The sequence below is a fragment of the Vicugna pacos genome, chromosome 6 (genome assembly GCF_048564905.1).
Source record: "Vicugna pacos chromosome 6, VicPac4, whole genome shotgun sequence".
Lineage (NCBI taxonomy): Eukaryota > Metazoa > Chordata > Mammalia > Artiodactyla > Camelidae > Vicugna > Vicugna pacos.
The window spans coordinates 92,919,601-92,942,802 of NC_132992.1; the positions used below are offsets into that span (position 1 = coordinate 92,919,601).

Here is a 23,202-nt window from a genome sequence, read left to right on the forward strand (position 1 = left end):
GGCGGGGGGAGAGCGAGAGCCCGGGACGGCGCCTGCGCGGTGGGCGTGATCCGGGCACTTAGGGCAGGATGAACGCTGCTTTCCAAGATGGCGACGGAGGGAGGAGGGAAGGAGATGAACGAGATTAAGACCCAATTCACCACCCGGGAAGGTCTGTACAAGCTGCTGCCGCACTCGGAGTACAGCCGGCCCAACCGGGTGCCCTTCAACTCGCAGGGATCCAACCCTGTCCGCGTCTCCTTCGTAAACCTCAACGACCAGTCTGGCAACGGCGACCGCCTCTGCTTCAATGTGGGCCGGGAGCTCTACTTCTATATCTACAAGGGGGTCCGCAAGGTACCGACCCGGCCTTCACCGGGGCTCGCCAGCGGCGTGGACAGAGGCCGGGAGCTGGGCGGTGACAGCGGGGGCCAGGGTGACCGGTGGGGTGGCCGTCGCTCCTACTTTTGAGTGGGCCGGTAACTCCGCTGGAGTGCTCCTGAGGAAGGGGGATTCGGGAGTGAGGAGGGTGGTGGCGGGGGTGTCTCGAAGGGGTGGGGGCGGAGGAAAGGGACTGTGGGGTGGTGGGGTCTGGCCGGGAGGCCCCAGAAGGGCCGGCTGCCTCCCCTCCGGCAGGGTCCGTCGGGCTCTGACACGGCCGGGGAGCGGGCCTGCGAGTCCCCGGAAGAGGTGGGGTGGCCGTCTGGTCTGTTTCGACCGCCTTGCCTCCCGGGAGGGTTGAGAGTCTCGCTCTGGGTTGGAGAACCAGGGCGCGGGGCGACTTGGGAAGATCTGTAAGGCAGAACCGGGGCTGGGAAGCAGAGGACTTGAGACTAGGTCAGAAAGGACCTGCTCGGCACGAAGGGCTACTCCACCTGCTGCCGCACTGACACTTCCTAGGAGCCTCTCCTCCTGGTGTTAACACTTTCAATTTCCGAAAACATCCGAGGGAGGACGGCTGTCACTGTCTCCGCGGAGGGGCCCCGCTCTTGAGAGATTGTTAGAGAGGGTCATCTTGTCCCTTGTCGTACGGGAAAGGGCTGAGTACTACAGTTAGGAGGGCGAAAAGATGTTTCCAGTGAACTAAGCTAGTTTCTAGGGATTCTGTGTGAGCGTGCCCAGCTCAGTCTTGCCCAGCTAGTCAGACTGTGTCCCCAACAGGGAGGGATATGCCTTAAAAGCTACTTTACAAGAACCATTCTTCCTGGCGGGCGATTTAACAGTAATTCTGTCAAGCATGTAATCATCCTTTAAAAATATCTCTTAGGAGAGTTTTTCTTTCATTGGCTACGTAACTTTGTTCTCATTGAGAACTGCTTACTTTTGAGGTATGTGGTCTTTGAGTCTACTCTCGGAAGAGTGAGGGAATTGCTCCCCTCAGCACCTCGGCTTGTGAAACGGTGATAAAAGGTTAATTTATAAGTGTTCAGTCAGTGTGAAAATAAATTGTATACATTGAAGAGTGAACATTTTCTAGGAGTTACTTTATCCAGAAGCGGTACGTTTTTGCTTGTTTAAAAGAACTAGGGATGTGACAGTGGTATCTAATTGTAGCGAGTTGTCTAATTTGTTCAAGGTGAATCTTTTTGTTAGTGTTTGTGGTAAGTGTAGTCCTGTATTTGAGGTACACTGTTATAAATTGTTGAAAAATTCGCTTGACTATCTCTTTCGGAATTGGAAAAGTGTGAAGTGTAGTTAGTAGTCTAGGAGCTGAAGTTTTAGTCCTCCCAACTTTGTCACTGACTTGTTGAGTGACCTTGAACGTACACACGTTGTGATTTATAGCATAATGGCAGTAATGAACTTTAAAGCCTTGAAACACTCAGTAGATGTAAAATACAGTTAAACACTTAGAGCAGCTGCCAAATAGGAGCTGCTGTCTTGACAGCAGACAGTCTGAAAGGATCAGCTTTTTTTTTTTTCTGGAAATAAGTTAAGGATTTTAAGTTATTAAAATTTATTTACATTAAATTTAAAAAGTGTGTAAAAACTATATTAGCAGCTTATAGCAATTAGTGCAAGCGTTACCTTTAAAAAAAACTTTTCTTTAAAGTATATTATTTGTGAAGCACTCTAGTGGCAAACCATAGTAGTTGTGGCTTGCATCATAAAAACAGGTCTCTTGTCTGGAAGTATCATAATAGTGTCCTCTTTTAGTGGGAGATATTCAGTGAAGGAGAAACTAGGAGAGCTTTTCAAAACTACACCAAAAAAATTATTTTAAATGAGACAAGTCTTAAACATGTAAATTTGCCTTTAGTTGCATAATTTACTTAGAACTTTAACTTTTTTGTAAAATTTCAGTTTCATGTGGTAGTATCCTGTAGATACATTTGCATTACATGGTAGACATTTCAGCTCCCTTCTAAACACTGTCATTAAAAAAAAATTCTTTGTTTTCTATGAATGAGTTTGCATTTATTTTTTGTCATTTCTGAGTATAAGTGATTGTTTTTGTGACTCTATTTTATGATTTTAAAACAGATCAGATAAGTTTCTTTAATCAAAATGCCAAAATTTACTTTTTGGGGTTAGGAGTTATAAATCTGTTTTTGACATTTGGTCATTTTGACTCTTCTTAAAAATGTTTTTCGCGGGGGGCATATAACATTTTACAACAATTAATCGGATCATTTAGAAAGTCTGATTTGGATGAATACATTCAACTTAAATCTGCCTGAAAAATTAGTGGAAACTAGGTCTTTCATTTATTTTTTATTGAAGATTTCCAATATGATATGTATAGCATAGTGATTCAGTATTTTTACAGATTATACTCCACTAAAAGTGTAAGATAATGGCCATAATGCCCTGTGCTATGTAATATATCCTTGTTGTTTATTTATTTTATATACAGTAGTTTGTATCTCTTAACCCTATACCCCTAACTTTCCCCTCTCCCCTTCCTTCTCCCCTTGGGTAACCGCTAGTTTGTTTTCTGTGCCTGTGAGTCTGTTTCTGTTTTGCATATACATTCTTTTGTATTATTTTTTTAGATGCCACATATAATGATAGTAGACAGTATTTAACTGACTGATTTCACTAAGCATAATATTCTCTAGCATAATATCCATCCACATTGCTGCAAATGGAAGCTGGGTCTTTTAAAAAACTTAAATCATGAACTATGTGCTGCCATTCTTGAAAGAAAGTGTGTAGTCGTGGGGGAATGGAATGGATGAAGAGGTAGTCTAAAATCTAAGCCGAGGACTGTAATCTTGGCCACTTTAAAACATGTACAAGTTTGTTTCTAGAGCTAGAAGGTACCTTAGAGTTTATGGAGTCTCACTCTCTCTCAGAAGCCAAGGTGAGAGAGAGTGCAGACCTGTGGTGCAGTTTTGTCTCATGGTGAAGAGGCACAACTGAATCTAAAGGACTGTCCAGTGAGAAGAGGCTGATGGAGCTTTTTGGTCAAGCACTTCAGAATTTACCCTGGCATTTTGCCATATGTTATTTCTTTGATTTTTTTTTTCTTTTTTCTTTTTGAATGGAGGTACTGGGGATAGAACTGAGGACCTTGTCCATGCTGAACATGCTCTCTACCTCTGAGCTGGTCCTCCCCGCCCTCCACCTTTGAATCTTGATGGCAATCCTGTTCTTTAGATGAAAGCGTCTTCTTTTCACAACTGAAGTTCGGAATGGAGTTTCTTGTGTTAGGGTATCTAGTTTTGTGAATTTATTTTGTTTAAAAGTAATGTGAACATTGATTTAATACTGAGAGTGAACTAGTCGTTTCAACAAAGATCTGAGTGACTACTATGATTATTGCGCTAGGCAAGGTGATGTGGGTTATCCAGAGATGAGTAAGACCCGCAAAGAACTTTCAGCTACTGACTTTCAAATCTTTTTATGACATATTTTGCTTTCCTCTTTTTTAAAAAGGTTGTTTTAGGATAAAGATGCCAAAGGGAGCTGGGCTTATTGGATCAACCCTTTCATTTTATGGAGATCTGTTTTTACATAAATAGAACGGCCACCATTCAGATCTCAGCTTAAATATTTCTTCCACGGCATATTCTTTGAATTCACAGGCTAGAAATAGTTTTTCCTATTACATGTTTTTATGGCATCCTGTATTTTGCCTTTCTAGCACTTTTCTCAATTTGTAATTCTTGGTCTCTTCTATAAACAAAGCTTCCTTAGAATAGAATCTTTGCTGCTTTTCTGTCTTCCTGGTGTCCAGCATAGAGTAGACGCCTGTTAATTTGTTGAGTGAGTGACTGGATAAAGTGTCCGTGTCCATTTATGTCCTACTTTAAAAAGATCTTTAGGGGCTGAAAAATCTATTCAATTTTGAGCCCTAAAGTAACAGGTATTTTTAGTAGCTTACATCTTTTAAAAGACATTTTAAATTATTGTTAGTTGGTAACAAATTTAGCTTCTTACAACTTGGAAATTATGTAGCAAGGGATAGTGAAAGTAGTGGAAAGTAACCAAATGGTACAGATTACTTTTGAACTACTTCTATCGAACCATGTTACCTAGCAGATATACGTTCTATCAAGCAACTTTTTAAAACTATTCTCAGAATGACTTAACATTCAAGTCAAAAAGCCTTTACTTTCTCCCTCCATCTTAAGATTCGGGCTACAAATGTACTGCCGAGAGATGTTATTGAGGCAATTCCTACAACAGATGAGAAGTAGAATTAGTTGGTGTCCAAGGTCTTTTCAACTCATAAGGTTGTATGACTCTGTGCTCAATAATTTTTTTGATGAAAATAAATTCATTTTTATATTTGGGGCAGTATCTTCATGTCTTGAATTCTTTGCCTACTTCTTGAGTGGAAATTGAGAAGAGTGGGGTGTGTTGTGAAAGCACATTGAACACGTAGTGATTCTAGGTCTTTATGTTAGAAAGACCTCAGGTATTCACCATGCTGAGATGAAACTGGGGCCAGAGGTCAGATAGTAATAACAGCTAAATTTTTTTTAGAGCCAGAATTATCCAGGAGGGTAATGGGTTGACTTGGGAGGGAATGAGCATTCTATATAGGAAATACTCTGTCTCAGTCAAAGGCAGCAGAACCACCTGTTGGTGCCTGGAGGAACTCGTGCTTTGTGTGGGAAGGTGAACTAGATGCCTTTTAAACGTTTTTTCCACAGACTAGTTTTAGATCCTCGATTGCTCCAGAGAAGGTAATATTCACACCTTTCTCCCCATTTGTTATTTTCACACCTCTCTGCTCCCCATTTATAATTTAGAAAGAGGCTTAGAAGTCTAGAATTTTTTATTTCAAATTTACTTTGAGAAATTTTGTATTGAACTTAGTAGGGCGCCTGTGGAATTGGGCGGAAACCTGTAGGGCCCCTCCCCTCCATTAAAGGCCACTGAATGACTTTGAAATATTGATAAAGATTTAGTTATTTGACTATAGATTATTATACACTGAGGGCAAAGCATCTTAATCACTTAAAGGAGGCTTGAGAAACTTTCATATGATACCTTGAAGAGGAGGATGGTGATGAGATTTTGAAAGACTCCATGGGTGGATATGAGCAGTGGTAAGAAGCTCCCAGAATGTGTAGTGAAATCCATGAACTAGTCATGAATGTCATTCTTTAAGCAAATATTTATGGCACACATCTACCAGATGTGAGGGACTAGATACATGTTTTAGGTGCCAGGTGTAGATGAAGTCTCTGCCCTCAAGAAACTTGTCTCCTCTATTTATTATCATCAAATTAATTGTCTGGTGACTTAATTTAAGTGTTTATTGTGCTCTGGTAGAAACTCGAGCAGGAAGCAAAACATAGTGGATTTTTGTCATTGACTAGTTTGGCTATATGCCTGAAGAACCTTATTTTAGAAATAAATGTGAAGATTTTTGTATTCTGATATTTAGTATCTTAGAGAACAATCTTATTTATATTTCAGCTAGGTTAGTTTGTGCAGAAATATGAAATCTGGTTCTATTTGAATATTTAGAAGTAGACATCAAGAATAGAAATTGGTAGACATTCTCAGTTTAAATTTGCAGGACATTTAAAATTGTCTGAGAATATCAACGACAAATTATCCTCTGAACATTTGGCATCTATTTTTCTTAATAGAGTACAAGATATGTCTTGCTTTGAAAAAAAATCCTCACTCATCAAGTGTTTATTGCAGAACTGTTTTATACAAGGTATTCCTGTCTACTGTGGGAGATATGAACATGAATTAAGACACTTTCTGTCTGTAAGGAGCTCGTGTTTTTGTCTTGATTGCTGTAATATAAAGTAGAAGTCGTGTGCTCTGCACGTGGTGTGAGCAATGCAAGCATCAAGTGGCATTAAGGAGTAAAGGTGAAGTGGAGAAGTATTTCTCTGCCTAAAGGAGATGAATATTGGATTGGGTTTCAAACAGAGGATTTGTCCTGAAATGTGTATAGAACACATTTTTGTACATTCAGAACGTGTAGCCTTATATTCTAATTTCAGAAATGCTTTATCTTCACTTCTGAGCCTTGGTTGGCAGTTGCGCTTACCTTTTAGCATTTTTCTCAGCATCACAGCTTCTCTGACAATTGGTAATTTGAAAATGGAGTCATGTTTTTACATTGTCAGTTCTATTTTGTAATACGGAATTTTTAAAGGTAGGGTATTTTATACTAAGAAACATACCAAATCAGTTTGTGCTACACTTCATCTAGTTTATGTATGTGTATATGTGTGTGTGTATATATATACATATATTTTATTTTTGAAGTATAGTGAATTTACAGTGTGTCAGTTTCTGGTGTACAGCATAATGCTTCAGTCATACATGAACATAGATATATTCGTTTTCATATTCTTTTTCACCATAAGTTACTACAAGATATTCAGTGTAATTCCCTGTGCTGTACAGTATGAACTTGCTATCTATTTTGTATATATTAGTATCTGCGAATCTCAGATTCCCAATTTATCCCTTCCCACCCCCTTACACTTTTATCTTGTTTTGTAGCAGTAGGAAAATTTGCCTGAAACTATTGATTTTATGAGAAAGAAGCAAGAACCATTCATGAGGGTGGAATTTTTAAGGTTTTCGTATTTTAAAATAAGAATAAGAATATTTTTAACATATTTTCAAGTAACCACATTATAGGTTGTCCCTGTGACCTGAAGCTTTTTTCCTTTAGTTGGTTCATAGCCAGCTCACTGTTGAGCAGGGTTTTTTTCCCTGCTATGTCCAGCCTGGTACAGGTGCTCATTCTCTACTTTGATCCTCATTTCAGAGGCTCTGTCTTGTCTTAATGTTTCATTTAGTAAATATTTGGGTGATTTTGTGTGAAAAATGGTATACTAGATTATGGGAAATCAAAGAAGTGTGAGATACGATCTCTGACCTTAGGAGGCCCGTCATCTAACCAAGGAGACCATTTGCTCACACACTCATGTATTCTATCAAGATTTATTGAGTGCCTGCTCTGTATTGTTGTTGAGACAGAATTTCTGCCACCAAGGAGTTCACAGTCCATTGGAATAATAAATGACTTGTTCATTAACCTAACATTTATTGGACCTATAGACCCAAAGACAAATAAGACATAGTCCCTGGGCCTAAAGTGACTACAGTCTTGTAAGATGGGTGAGTAAGTGGTGGTGAGATGTACAGACGATACTCACTTAGTATGGTTTAATCTGAATGGAATTTAGGAGGTATGTTAATCTATATGGGAAGAAATATTTTACATCTTTATTTTTGTAACTTCTAACTGAATTTTAACATGTTCTTCAATTATGACTGTAAGCAACAAATGACAGTAGGAACAGACCTGTGACCTCATCACCAGTGAAGATCACAGATGTTTGCATATCACATTATGGTTGTTGCAGATGTATCGTGTATCATTTACACTTTGAAATTACAGTAGTTAAAAAAATACTGAAAAAATTATAGTAGTTGGTGGATCTGCTACTAGAGCCTATTATTCAATGTGAAATAAACTTAAAAATCCTAAATCTGTTTACTGTAGTATAACTGTATTTTAATATAATTGATCTCCTTGTAATCTTTTGTATTTAAAAACATCATTGTGAGGAGTCCATGGCACAGAAAGTTTAAGCACCTTATTAGGTAAGTCTTGGCTTACTTTCTTTAGTGTCATATGTGTGATTAAATGTGAGGAGGATAACTGGTTTGTTTCATCAGGGGAAACTTTTAGCTCCACGAAGCAGTCTCTGGTACTGGTGGTGGCGTTTTACTCAGCAGTTGAGTATCTGGAGCTGTGAGTTGGCCATGCCGTGTGCTGCTTTTTGTTTTCCTCCTGATCATTCTTTGCCCGTGCTGCCTTAAATAGAGGGAGAAATACAAGAACTGCGCTACAAGAGTGGCTCTGTGTTCTTTTTGGTTCAGAGGAGATGATTACAATGCGATGTTTGTCTCAAGTGCAGTGGGAACTTAGGCTTTAACAAGGTGACGTTTGACTTGAATTCTGATGGGTGGGTGGGTTGCAGGGGGAGAGGGTTCTGAGCCAGCGTACTAGAAGCCCAAGGCCTAAGGATGTGGCATTTGATGGCTCCTTCCGAGAGTCCTGAGCTGCGCTGTGAAGGTTGAAGCTTGAGCAAGGCTTGGGAGGATAGGACTGTCTTCCTTAGTGGTGAGCATTTAAATGTTGACTAATATTCTAGCTTCCAGAACTCTCAGTATGAGTTTTGAAAAATTTTTTTTTCAATGTATTTTTTTTTTCTTTCAGTATTACTTCTGAGGTCATGTGCTGCATTAGTGTATTACTCTCTTCAGGGGCGCAAGCCATCGGTTATCCCACCCCTCCTTGGATGCTCATCACTTCCCCTCAGTTCTCAGTGACTTTAGCTCCTGCCACACTGCAGCTCTCTCCAGCATACTCCTGTCTTAGATGCTATAGTTAATTGTTTTAATTTCCCTTGCATGCACTCTCTGTTCTAACCCTGACTGAATCAAATACTACAGCGATCATGCTGTTATCTCCTCCATCTTAAAAAGAGGGGGACCCTTTCTGGCCTCCACCCACTCCCTACAGGTCCTTTGCCTGGGGCAGCTGCTGCCCCATTTCTCAGCTGCTTTTTAGAGCAAAGCTCCTCTTGTTGTGTAGACCCTCAAAGTGTGGTCCACAGACCCGCACCGCCAGCGTCGTCACCTGTGGGCTTGTTGGAAGTACAGAATTGTGCCCCACTCCAGACTTACTGAATCAAAATTCACATTCTAGGAGGGCCCCCAGGTGACTCATGCTCACTAAAATTGGAGAGGCAGTGGTCTTTACAGCTTTCTTTAATTCTTCTGCTTGTCTTCAGACTTAATCCACTAAAATTATTGTACCTTCCTGCCCTCTATTTTTTTTTTAAGTAAATTTACACAAATTGTCCAACTATTACTCTAATTCAGTTTTAGTGCATGAGGGGGGATGTGTAAGTTTCAGTGATGCTAGATGAATAAATTCTAGAGCTCTCTGTGCAACATAATGCCTGTGTTAATAAGACGGAATTGTGCACATCAAGATTTGCTAAGAGAGTAGATCTTATATCTCTGTCATGTTAAGTGTTCTTACCACAGAAAACAAAAATAAAGGGACATGAGGAGGCTTTGAGAGGTGTTAGATATTGTCTGTTACCTTGATTGTGGTGTTGGTAGTACGAGTGTTTGCATATGTCCAGACTCATCAAATTGTACACATTTAATATATGCAGTTCTTTGTATATCAGTTATACCTTTCTAAAGTTGTCAAAAACAAATTCATTTTTGTGTTTTAATTATATAAAATATTTCTGTGGTTCTGACATCAGAACCATACAGCACAGTTACATTCAGAGATGTCTGGCTTCCATTTCTGTCTGACCCCTAAGTTTCCTTCCTTTCCCTATAATCATTTTATTTGTTTCTGACTCATCCTTTTGTTGTTATAAGAATAAGATGACATTTGAGCAGAGATTTGAAGGGATTGAGGAGGGAGTAAACTGTGCTTAATGATATATATTGGAGATCTTTACATATTAGTAAATAGAGAGCTTCCTCACTCTTTCTTATAGTTGCTTTATACTCCATGCTGTGGATGTGCCACAATTTATTTAACAAGATGACTCTTGGCTGTTAATATTTTTTTAAATTACAGATAAAGCTGCAGTGAATAACTTTTCATATGTATTATTTTGTACAGAGGCAGGTATATCTGTAGTATGTATTTCCAGAGGAGATACTGCTGGGTCAAAGGGTAAATGCCTATATGTTTTTAACAGATATCATCAAACCGCCCTCCGAAGGGAGGGGTTGTACTAATTTGTCCTCCCACATGAGATCACCTGTTGCACAACAGCCTTGCCAACAGTGTGTGGTCAGACTTTTGCATTTGATCTGATAGGTGAGAAATTAGTATAATTTTGTTTGTTTTCTCCTCATAACAAGTGAGGTGAACATATTTCTAAATATTAGGAGTGAAATGTATTTCTTTTTCTATCAGCTATCTGTTTCATATCCTTTGCCCATTTTCTGTTGGGTTTTTGGACTTTTTTTGAGAGCTCTATATGCTTCAGGGATATTTTTGCCTGTGATATGAATTACAGATTTTTTTCTTCCGTTTGTGATCTATCTTGTAATTCTGCTTAGGGGGGCTGCGTGTGTTTGTCCCTGTTTTTGTTTTTGCCATAAAGAATTTTCATATTTTTTGTAGTTAAATTTGTAAGTTTATGAATTCTCTTCTATAAACTTTTATAATTTTGAGCCACAATTTTATTATTTAGGTCTTAACCAGTTGTCATTCTCTGAGGTTTAAATAAGAGGGATAAGATTCTCATTTTTAAGTTTGAGAATTAGGTTTAACAAAGACTTTTCTGGAAGCAGGGGATGAACACTGAAATGTGCTGTACAGGGAGCTGGTGGACAGTGATTCACGCGTGGATTTCAGGGTTTGGCTTACCCTGGCTGTGTTATAGTATTAGGTACTGGGTTTGCAAATAGCAGGAAACCCGACTGGATTGACTGGGGCACCCGCTCTGTTTTGCAGAGATTCTCTGGGTTTTGCTTTCTGTTGTGTGTCAGCCTGGCTTAGAAGGCAAAATGGGGGTAGGGGTTCCAGGCTTCACGTTTCTGTACCACATGAACCAGAATGAGAACCAGGATCCAGGATGAGAACAGTTCTTCTAGTTATTTTCTCAGAAGAATAAGGATGATTTTTTTCACAGAAGCCCCTAGCAAACGTCCTTTAACTCGTTTCCCCGAATTGTATTACCAGCCCATTCCTGTGGCCTGAGTCTTGACTAACCCATACCTTTAGCAAGGGGTTTGGATTATCTGATACCCAGATTGCTCTGGAGCTGCAGTATGAGTAGATTCCAGACAGGAGACTAGATCTGTAGATAGACACTGGGTGGGCAACCAAGAGATGCAGACTGCATAGACAGTCTTACACTGGGTTAGGTGTTGGGGACCAGACGTAGTGGACACAGCTGTTTCCTCGAGAGAAGAGCTCATGGTGTGACGAGTTGGTAAAGCAAGGGCTACAGCTCGCTCCGGCCGCCTGGGCTGTGTTGTACTCCGGCGGGGTTTAGCAGCCTCTCTTCCCTTTACTCTTGCTGTGTGGCTACTTTGAATGTCCTCCCACTGTTTCCCGCTGCGTTGGCATTTTTTTGTCTGACTCTTTGTCTCCTCCACTAAACTGTGAAACTCGAGGGCAGAGACCACCTTATTCACTCTGTCCATCACAGTGCCTGTGCATAGGACGCACCTTGTGTTCCATTTTAAATGAATGAGTTGGTTGAAGTTACAGTCCCCTAAGGACTTACTTGAGTAAATTCAGTAATTTTTCAAAATCCATGTCACAAGACAAATCTAGTTAGTGTTCATTACCAGACCTTGCAGAGGGGTAGGCTTGCCAGCCCCTTTTGAATTTGTTGAGAGGCTCTTAGAAATTAGTCACAATCTTGAATCTTGTGCTGTTAAGAGTTTTGGGTTAATCCAAGAGGTAGCTGTGTTTGGTGTCTTGATTGCCTGGCGCAACATTGTCCTTGTCCTGGCGTCTTGGAAAAAAGTGCTCACACTCTCCCTTCCATTCCCTTCTTTCCACTTAATTCTAGAAATCGCACAACTCTTTACATTGCTCTTTTTCCTCTCTGGACTTTGGAATACGTGAACGTGTAGCTAGCAAGACTGAGGACAGTATTAGCTCAGCTAATTAAAAAATGGTGGCTGTTAAGCTCAGGGCTTTCCTTGGTGCGACCACAGTTTGCAGTTCCCAGACAGCTCGGAGAGTGGGTGCAGGTTGAACTAGAAAGGCTTCATAGAGTCCCGACTGCTGCTCTGCAAAGTGAGCTCCAGACCAGGCATCGCTTCGTTTGGCACTACGCATGTCCCTTTGAGCCTCTGCCCTTAGACTCATGCCATCTTCCTCTCTTTTCCTCATGAGCTTGTGCTGACTTCTTGGTCACCTCTGCTCATTGGGAGCACCTTGGTACCTGCCTCACAGCCTGCCTTTCCTCTCCTGATCCTGCTGCTGTCTTGGGTGGTTTCATGAGTACCGTAGAGCCCATGAAACGCCTTGGCTCCTCGATTCCTTGGCTACCATGTCCACCCCCCGTGACCTCCTCTAGGCCACCTGTGGCCCTCTCCCATAGTGAAACTCTGGGTCTTGTCAGCTGAAACGGCTTCAGCTCCAAAATTATTAATTCAGGTAGAAACAATTGTCCTTCCGCTCCATTGTGACCTTGGCTCCCACTGCTCTAATCTCTCCAAGGTACCGGTTGCTCAGCTTCACGCTGCCCAGTTCGCTAGACACCACGCAGCCCGCAGCGTCCTTGACCTCTCAGCAGCATTTGACACAGCTGGTCATCTTCTCTTTATTGAAGCACTCCATGTCATGACATTATTTTTTTTAACATTTTTTATTGAGTAATAGTCATTTTACAATGTTGTATCAAATTCCAGTGTAGAGCACAATTTTTCAGTTATACATGAACATACATATATTCATTGTCACATTCTTTTTTCACTGTGCACGTCATGACACTTTAATCTCAACTTCTTTCTGCCTTTCTAGCCCACATCTCTTTGGCCACTCTTTACTTCACCTTTCTCCATTCTGCCTGCTCTACCTAGTCTTTAACTGGATTTCCTTATGACTCAGGCCCCATTCCCTTTTCTTACTCCCGTTGTAAATATCCTCTGTATCTGTGCCTTTTGTTCCTGAAATTGTTTATGCCTTTTCTCCCCCCACCCACCACCCTCCACAAAGGAAAAAGTATTTATTGCAACAAATTAATCCCCTGTGGATATTCCCCTGCAAGCACAAATCCGTTTGTTAGGGCAATTAGATCTTATGCTACATGCGCTCCAGCAGAGCTCATCTCTGTCCCTCTTAGCTCTAGAGCTTCCTTCTTGATGGTGACTTTTGCCAGTTCCTTCTTACCCTGTACTCTTTTGCTTTCTAGACCATGTTTCTGTGATCAAAGGGCCACCTCCAAGTTGGAACTGTGGCCCCGTCCTCTGCAGAGCAGGGACCTGCTCTGAAGCCCCTGGGGCACTCATGTTTCTGCATTCTTAGGCAGCTGCTGGCTTTAGTCACTAGCTTGAACTTCATCCCTGGTTCACATTTAATCTTTTCTTGAATAAACTTGCAAGGGTTTGTCGATGAAAATTTTGTTCACAGAATCAGTTTTCTGTGTTGTAATATCTGTTATCTTTATTTCCTTTCTGTTTTCTTTAGATTTACGCTGTTCTTTTTCTAGCTTTCTGAATTGAAAACATAGGTTTTCAGCCTTTCTTGCTTTTTAATGATGTGCTTAAGGTTGTGGAATTTCCTTTAACAGTCATCCATGTTACATATGTGGTAATATCATTGTCATTAAGATCTAAATATTTTGTTATTTTCATTTTTATTTCATCTTTAACTCTTAATTTCTAAACAGGCATTTAAAAAGTTTCTATTCATGGTATTTAATTTTGTTATTGATTAACTTATTCACATGATGTGGTCATAGAATATATTTTTTTGATACTGGTTACTTGAAATGTGATGATCTTTTTCTTTGTGACCTAGTTAAAATGTTCCATATGTTTTTAAAAGAATGTATATCCTCTATTTGTTAGTTCAAGGTGACATCTCTCCTTGTGTTTGATCAACTTTTTAATGCTGTTCACACTGTCCATATTTTTACAATTTTTATGACTGCCTTATTTGTCAATTTCTGATAGGTGTGTTAAATATCTTACTGTGATATTCTGCTTTGAGGATTGGAAACTCATTTTATTTTTGTTAGTTTTTTCATGGAATGTCTTTCTATGCTTTTTTCCAACTTATTTTTGTGATTTTTGATGTTTTGATCCTTTTAAATCTTTTCTATTTTATTGTTAGTCATGACACTTCTCGCTCTTCCTCCCCACACCTGCTTTTACTGTCTGGAGTGCCTGCTGATTTTATCTCCATGGTAGATCTTGACTACATCTCTGCTTGTTGCCCTTGTTCGTCTCCCCGGCACCGTGCAGCTTTCTGACTGGTCTTCTGCGTTGCGCTTGCCCCCCCTCTCACTCATCCTCTGTGAGCTTTAAAAATGTGATTCTGATTGTCACTCCCAGGCTTCACATCTTTCAGTGGTTCTTGTTGCTTCTAGCATTAAAAGCAAAATTACTGACATGGCTTCCGAGGCTCCGTGCGGGCTGGCTCCTGCTTACCTCGTCATCCTCTCCTCCCTTTGCTAGATCTTCCTGGTGCACTGATTTCCTTTCAGTTCTCTTACCGAGCCTGACCCTTCTTGCCACAGATTCTTCTTACGGGCCGTTTCCTTTGCAGGGAGTGTACACTCCCTGCCCCTTCATCTCTTCAGTTCCTACTCTTTCAAATCTTAACTCATGTCTTTTTAAAAAAATACATTTTTAGTGACGTATAGTCAATAACAATGTTGTGTCAATTTCTGGTGCACAGCACAATGCTTCAGTCATATAGGAACATACATAAATTTGTTTTCATGTTCTTTTTCACTGTAAGTTACTACAAGATGTTGAATATAGTTCTCTGTGCTGTACAACTCATATGTCTTTTTTCCCCAAGCCTCTCACCCTGACCCCTGACTAGGTCAGCTCTTCTGTTACCCTCTACCAGGTTGTCTCCCTAGCATGTCACAATAATAATAAAATAATCCAAATTTGAAATGTGTTGTCCCTCTTCTCCCTACCAGCTAAACTAGATTGCAAACTCAGGAGGGCTGATTTCATCTAGTTCCTTCCTGAACCTGTGTTCTCAGTGCCTTTGATGCATTACATGCACTCTTTAAATATGTGAATGAAAGGATAAATGTATAAATGACTTTGCTGTTTGTTTATTGATAGTAGGTAGATTATGGTAACCATATTGTCTTTTATGTAGTTGGTATATTTGGTTAAATATTTTAAATGAATCAGTCTCTGATCTTCGTGATAACTGTTTTGTGAGATAATGTATTTCAAGAACAGCAAGCTGTCATGAGTACCCCCTTCCCTCTCACCTAGTCCTTCCCTCCCTCCTTCTGCAGGTACATCTTTCCCTGGCACTAGCAATGGGTAGAGGCATGAAAGAAAACTGAGAGATCTGTTCTGTTTAAAAGCTTCCTTAGACGGAATTCTGCTAATCATTCAAATTACTAATAAGTTTGCCCTGTTGAAAATTTTCCTTCATTGGCAGCAGTAAAAAGGAAAATTGTTTTTTCCCCCCTTAAAGTTAAAATTAGGATATGTTTATTGTAGAAAATTTGGAAAATTCAAGGAAGAAATAAAAAAACCTACCCCACAGCTCTTACTTTTTTGATGTTTTTCCTGCCAGTCTGTCCTGGTGCTCAGTTTTACCTTAAGCGTCATTCAGATCCCCTGTGCCTAATACTGTGCCTGGCACAGAGTGAGTGCCTGTTAAGTATGTGGAGAGTGAGCCCAAGTGTGGGCTCTAGTTGGTCTGTAGATAAGCACTGCTTTTTGTTGATGGTATTTAAAACCCATTCTAGCGCAGTTAAGCTTTGTATGAAGGTGTGACTTTTTTGTAAATGAACCTATTAGATCACTGTAAAACATTGCATGGGCTAAATAGTTTGTAGTCCTCAGTCTACTTCCCATCCTTCAGTACAGCCAGCTGACTTTGCCTTAGAATGTACCCAGAATCTGCTCACCTCCACCTCCACCGCGCCGCCTTAGTTTCAGGAAGCGCCGTCTCTCATGGGTTGTGACGGTGGACTCCCTGCTTCTCCTCTTGCCTCTTACAGTCTCTTCTCCTGTCGGTGGCCAGACTGACCTTTCACACAGGATCGGTCAGAACTTATTTCCCCTCTGTTTAAAAATTTGTAATGCTTTTCCATATCTCTTAGAGTAAGACCTCAATTCCTTATTGTGATCTGGTACCTTCCCCCTCCCTTAACCCCCCCAGGAGCTTTGCTGCTGCAGCCTCTCTCGCTGCTGCTGCTCCCTCCGTTCTGTTCCTGGAGGAGGAGCACTCTCCACCCTCAGAGCCTTGTGTCGCTGTGTTGTTCCTTCTGACAAGTCCTCTCCCTGGCTTCCACAGGGCTGGCTCCTTCCCTTCTTCTCATCTCGGCCTTTCAAGGAAGCTTTCTGTCACCCCTACCCAGAAGGCTCTAGAATCACCCTTCCACCTCAGTCCTGCAACTCCCCTTTCCTGACTGAATTTTCTTCATAGCCCTTTCCACTCTCCGATATTCACTTGATTATTTGTTTACAGGCTGTTTCCCTCCTGAAGTCCCCAAGAGGAGGGATTTATCTGTCTTCAAGGCTGAGACCCAGTGCCTAAAACAGTGCTTGGCACATGTAGAACTCATTAAATATTGAGTGGATAGTGAAAGGAATTTGTCATCTCAAGTAACTTAGTGGGAAAGTCTTCATTTAGAATATAGGTATTACGACTTCACATAGGCATACTTTATTTTTAAAATAGGTAATGCATTCACATGATTCAAAGTTCAAATGGTATTGCAGCGAAAAGTCTCTCACCCCTGTCCCCTTGCCACCCTGTGCCCCTCCTCGGAGTAACTAGTGTTCTTTGTATATTTCCAGAGACAGCCTGTGGTTCTACAGATAAAATCACAGATATATTCCTCCCTCCTAAAAAAAAAAGTTAAGTGTGAGCATCTGTACTGTTTTGCACCCTGCCTTTGTTTTGTTTTGTTTTATAAAATATATTTTGCAGATTATTTTTTGTCAGTGTGTGAAGAGCTCTTTATTTTGTTAGTAGCTGCACAGTATCCCATTGTATGACTGTCCTGTTGTTCCTTTTGTGACGAACATTGACATTGCTTCCAGTCTAACTATCATAACCTACGCTGCAGTAAGTAACCTTTTGCAGATATCATTTTGCCAGGTTGCTAGTGTATCTGAAGAGTACATTCCTGTGAGGGAAATTACTGGGTCGAAGGACGTGTGCGTCTGTAATTTTGGTAGACACAGTCACGTTATCCTCCACAGCAAGCTGTCCCAGTTTGTACTTCTGGCACAGTGTGCTCTTGTTTGATCTTTGCCACTTTGACAGACGAAAAGTGGCATGAGCGTCACTTCATATATTAAAGAGCCATTTGTACTTTTTTCTGTGAGTTGTTCATGTCCTGTACCCATTTTTCTACAATGATTTTGGGTTTTTTTCTTTTTTTTAACTTGTAGGAGCTCTTTTATATAAATTAGCCCTTAATTTATGATCTGAGTTGCAGGCATTTGGTTCCATTTGTCAGTTTTCTGACCTTGCTCATGGTGGTTTTTCCTAGGAAGAAATTTTATTTTTTATGGACAAACGTATTAGTCTTTCATCTTGTGGCCGTGGGTTTGGGATTATACTTAGCCCTTCTGTTTTTTTTTTTTAAATCCTCATGGTTTCTTCTTGTACTTCTGATGTTTCATTGTTTACATTGGCTATCCCTTTGATACTGCGGAGATTTATTCTGGTAGAAGATGTGAAAATGGGTTTCAACACTTTCCTTTCACAATCTTAGGGTTTTTTGATTTCTTGTGTCTTACGTGGAAAATAATCTGTCAGCAATTTTGTCCTGAATTGTGAGTGTTGTAGACTGGTGAATCATGGTGTTGTGTGTATTTTTTCATTACAAGCTGTAGTTATCTTTATCTCACCAACGTTGACCTAAAAATAATAATTGAAATGCAGTCTTTTGGTGAGATTGTTTTGAAACAAATTTCGTAGAACTTTCAGTTGGTAAATAAAGATTGGTAATAACAGGTGCAATGATAGCTAATTAATGTGAACTGCACTTAAGGAACATGTTTAGTAAATGATGCAAAACTAAAGAAATAAGAGGTTTTACCCTCTCATTTTAGTGAATCGTGTTTGAGGTGTCAGCTCCCTTGATTAACGCCTAGTAATGCCAAATCAATAAATAGGGGTTAACAGGGCTTGATTCTCATATCTGCTAGACTCCCTCTGTGGGGCATCATCGTGCAGAGTGAACGTTCTGCAGGTCTTGGCTGACAGGGTGCTTTGGGATCACCTGCATCAGAATCAGTGATGATTCTTCACTACTTCTGCCCTTTTATTCCATTTCCATGCCAGCTAGCCTGGCTTTACCTTACCTGCTGCATCTTTGCTTATGGTTACCATTTTCACTGTGTGGTTAACTTTCTCAAGCTCTGTAATGGCTCATTTACTAAAACTGTCAAAAAAAATTCAAGCTGAGCCTAGTGAGAAAGTTAGCCTAGCAATGGCTTCTTTAAAGTCTGTCAGTTCTTGTGATGAACTTCTCCCACATGGATATTTAACTGGCCAAGCTGTGGCCTCGCACACTTGTTTTGTCTGTCTGTCTTGGTCTTTTCTCTAGTGCCATCCCACACCTTTCTGCTCAACTATACCGTTGCCTCAATATTTGACTTCTTAACATTTATGAAAACTGTCAGGTTCGTCTTCCTTCACTCTTCCCTTCCCTCACTGGTTCTCTTCCATGTGCTCCTCAACCAGCAGCATCAGCATCTTTTCAGAACTTGTGGAAATGCAAATCATAGGCCCCCCACTCTTGACCAAACTGAATCAGAAACTCGGGCTGGGCCCAGCACTGTGTTTAACTGGCCGGTGACTCTCATGTGCTGACGTTTTGAGAACTGCTGCCTTACGGGGTCTAATTCAGGGCTCTTCTCACAGCAAACACTCAGTAAGCTTATTGGTCACTTAATTTGTGGATTTTATTAATGGCCATTGATGAGTTTGTTTATCATCACAGTTACTGTGGTACTGAACACCTACTCATTGCTGAGCACTGAACTCGGTGCTTTCACACACGTTATCTCATCCCGACAAATACTTTGCAAAATAAGGACTGGTGTTTCCCACTTTGTATACAGATGAGAAAGGGGAGTCTCTGAGGAGTGAAGTGGCTCGCCAAGCCTCACAGCTGGGGAGTGGCGGCGTGCGATTTCAGCGAGGCTGTCAGACTCCAAGCCTGTGTCCTTTCTGGCACACCACACTGCCTCGTGTGAAGCCCTGTCCCCAGAGAGTGCATGCGAGCGTGTGGCTCTTGTGCGGCCATGTGACAGATGTTTGCACTCGCCTTGTTTCTGGTGGACTTCTCCCCTCACAGTCTTAACCATGTCTACTAAGCAACAATCTTACAGCTTTTTTTTTTTAATAGAAACAAACACTGTTTTATTTCCTTTTCTCAATATTCATTTACTTACAGTACATCAGAGAATAGGAGGTAAAAGAGGCTTTGAGATCAGAGTCCGACCTCTGCATTTTCACTTGTCTAGTCATCACATTTTATATGCTACTCGGTATTTTTGTCTCAGAAATCAACTTGCACTTTCATTGAGGTATAAATTAGTATACTACCCAGCTCTGGCCTCTGCACTGACACTATTTGTACAACTTTTAAAAATCATGCTGCATTAGATTTAGAAAAATCTTAATTGGATAAAGTAATCTTGCTGGCTTTGCCATAGCCCAGTTGTGTTACGAGCGGGAAGTGAACAGGCCTCAGCAGGCTGAGCGCTACTCTGACCTGGCGGCGGTGGCAGCCCACTGCCGTCTCTGCCACGGTGGTGGTGGTTGGGGGGGAGCTTGTCACTCAGGCTTTTTGCTCTCTCTTACCTCTTTGACCTTCTCCCTTCCCGCTTTCAAACCCCCACCACTCCACACACACATTTTTGGACAGGCAACTAAATAGAAAAATACATTTATTTTTAAAATGCCTGCAAGAAATCAAATGCTTGTTTCCATGCTAATTTACTGTACTTCTTGCTTTGAATGCATTTAACAAATGTAAAGTGATACTATTTACTTAATAATGATAATAGCTAATACTTGCATGGTGTATTGTGTGGGCACTATTTTAATCGCTTTATGTATTTTAACTCCGTAATCCTCAAGTGCTGTATACAGTAGGAACTATGTTATTATCCTCCTTTTCCCATTTTGTGGAAATGGTAGTGTGGAAAGGCGAGTCATTAGTCCAAGCCCACAGGGCAACAGTGACGGGACATGGATCAAACCCAGGCATCCTGGCTCCAGTCTGTGCTCCTAATCACTCCTCAAAGTATAATGTAGGTTTTCCACCCGAGTTTTCTTTATAATGTGTCACTTTACATTTTTGAAGTGGTATCCTGTTCAATGTTTTTGTTTTCCTGGGTTAGGACCTGTGTGGAGGATGGGACTGACACAATAGTTTTCATAAAGAAATAATTTAGGCCCTTTAAAAGTGTCAAATGATCGAGTTGTTTGCTAGGGACTCTGGCAGAAGACCTGTGATGATGGCAGGTGTCATCCTGGGCTTGAAAAGAGCCTTCCAGGGGCTTTCTCAGCCTCGTCCTGCACCGGGCAGGCCCTGGCTGGCTCTCTGTGCTTTGCCGCTCTCCCTCCTGTGGTCCTTGAGTGCGCCCTGGTTTCTCACTGCCTGACGTGCACGTGTGTGGCTGGAGGTCTGAGAACTTTGTGAGAACAGCACAAGTGCTTGGACTTGCTGTGGGCAACAGGAACATTTGGGGTGTTGTGTCTAATTTAAAGATGAGTCTAGTGGCAGTACCCTACGTGGAGGAGAAGTGAGATCCTTCCGTGCCACCCTAAAGAGTGCCTTCTAGTGCATAGCCACTTAGAGACTTGTAAGTGCTGCCTGTGGGACCTGCTGGTGTTCGGAGCCTCAGCCTTTGTCATAACCATGCGTACCACCACGCTGAGCTGCTGGCCTGCATTTCGTAGCTCCCTGTGTCTGTGCAGCCTAGCTTAAAATTGCTGCCCATTTCTGCCGTCCTTCTTGTGTTTGCACACAAAATTTGGATACATCCCTGCTGGCCAGAAAGTTATTAGTGGGCATTTGGCTCGACTGCAGAGGGAAGATTTTCTGGAAGACAGTCAGGAGCTTTGGAAAGAGCTGTGGTAGTGGGCGTTGGCCTTAGTTGCTCGGGACACAGCCAGCTCCAGAACTTTGAATCATCCAGAGGGAAGCAGCTCACTTCTCCCGACCTGGGTCTCCCTCCCCACTCCTCAGCCTAGAGGATGAGTGTCATTGGTTTATGCTGTGCTTAATAAAAAGTTTTGCAAAAGTCTTCTGTATTTCTTGAAGTTACAAATAATTTCAACATTTGACAACCAGTTGTTACTGACTGATGTAGAAGCAAGAAAACCACAGGTGAAAAGAAAGGCGATGGAAGTGAGAGCTTTGGGTTAGGTTACCCTTGTGCTTTTCCTGAGTTCACTGGGTGCAGGGCACCTTGTAGGCAAGAAGAACAGAGCTCCAAGTTTAGCTACGGTGTGAATCAGTTTTACGATTTTAGGCAGCTTACTTCCTTGGTCTTAAGCTGCAGCATCTTAAGAGTAAATGGGATTTTGTTTTTCTTCTTTGGAGCTCTGTTCCAGCTATTCATGTCTGTCTTCTGATTCCGTGAGTGTGAGATTTAGGTTACTTGTGTTCACGTAAGATCATTGTGTATAGAGATACGTTGTAGAATTACTCACACTGGGATTTGCTTCTTCAGCCTGCTTCTTTGTGAATAGTTTTGTATTTAACTTTTTAAGCTAGCAGTTGCGAATTTTACATTCTGTATGTTTTATTACATGAGGTAATGAATGATAAGTGCTCAGAGCGAAGCACATGAGCAGTTGTTGCCAGGTGCTAGCTTTTGGATTATGGTTGATCTCAGCCTTCAGTGTGGAGCTGCCTTTTCAGCTGGTTGGCCTGCTAACCTACATTTCAAATACTGTGCTGTCCCCATTGAGACTACAAATACAATACTGTCCCTCTCGAGCCTAATATTTTTATTTCAGGCCTCAAGATTTTAAATGTTAAAATATTACTGAATACCAAAAAACGAATTCCACTGTGTAATTCTTTCAGCTATTTCTTCTGGATTGAGGAAAATTTAGGGCCTGGCATCTCTAGAAGAGCATAGGACTGATGATGAATTTGTAGTTCAGTTCTTGTGAGAAAGAGGAGGATTCAGCTTTATATCTGCATTAGGGGAAAAATTGGGAGGTAACCTTGGAATAGATTGAATTTCCCAAAGAGGACTCTGGGAAAAGTCCTCTGCCACTGTAGCAAATTAGGAGCACATAGTGAATGCTTCTATGCTGTAGTTCTATTTGAAGAGTGAAACAGGGGAACCAGCCATGGCCTTCTTATCTGTCCCCTGAATGGTTGGCTTCTTTAAAGAATCTTCTTGTCCTTTCTCATCTCACTGAGTGACATCACTGGTGCCACAGAAACATTAATAACTGACTCCAGTGATCCTAATTGGTGTGAAACTTATGATTTAGCCCATTCAAAATACATCTTCACTGTTGGTAAAGTATAATCCCTGCTCATACATTTACTTGGTGTAACCCTAAACTTCCTTTTAAGGTGAATTTTACTGTTTGTTCGTAAGGCACATATTTTTCTATGACCCCGTGCAAGACCACAACATGCCTTTAAACTACTCGAATACTTTCAGATGGTTTCAGTTGGGTTTTTTGTTCTTATTTGTTTGTTTTTTGGTCTGTATTTTCACCTTTTTCTATTTAAAAAATTGTACAAGTAATATATAATTATTGAGGAAAAGTTAGAAATTAAGAGGCAAAAAAATGTCAGCTGTATACAGCCCCCCTTTTAATAACCACTTTTATATTTTGGTGAATATCTTTTCAAGTTGTTTACTTTGCAAACATATATATCTCAAATAGAATGAAACTTTTTTAACTGGAAAATTCCCAACTTACACGAAAGTAGAGAGCGTGTCTCCCAGCTTTGCCAGTTGTCAACATAGGCTAGTCTCTTTTCATCTATTACCTCACCCTTACTGCATTATTTTAAAGCAAACTCCGAACACCATATATTATTTTTTCTGTATTTTTTCTATGAT

The 23,202-nt window shown here is 40.9% G+C and overlaps 1 protein-coding gene across 15 annotated transcripts in view; it reads left to right on the plus strand.

Moving 5' to 3' along the window:
• The window catches only part of WDR20 (WD repeat domain 20), a 59,675-nt gene that overhangs the window by 439 nt on the left and 36,034 nt on the right, over positions 1-23,202 (plus strand). For 3 of the 15 annotated variants that reach the window (XM_072963729.1, XM_072963742.1, XM_072963741.1), the window contains exon 1: positions 7-336. The exons of 3 other annotated variants lie outside the window; for them this stretch is intronic. In XM_072963729.1, the coding sequence (XP_072819830.1) occupies positions 88-336 (249 nt within the window). In that variant the 5' untranslated portion in view covers positions 7-87. Of the gene's footprint in view, positions 1-4; positions 337-23,202 lie in introns of those variants that run through there. 9 more of the 15 variants (XM_072963734.1, XM_072963738.1, XM_072963737.1 and 6 more) reach the window with 7 other exon arrangements.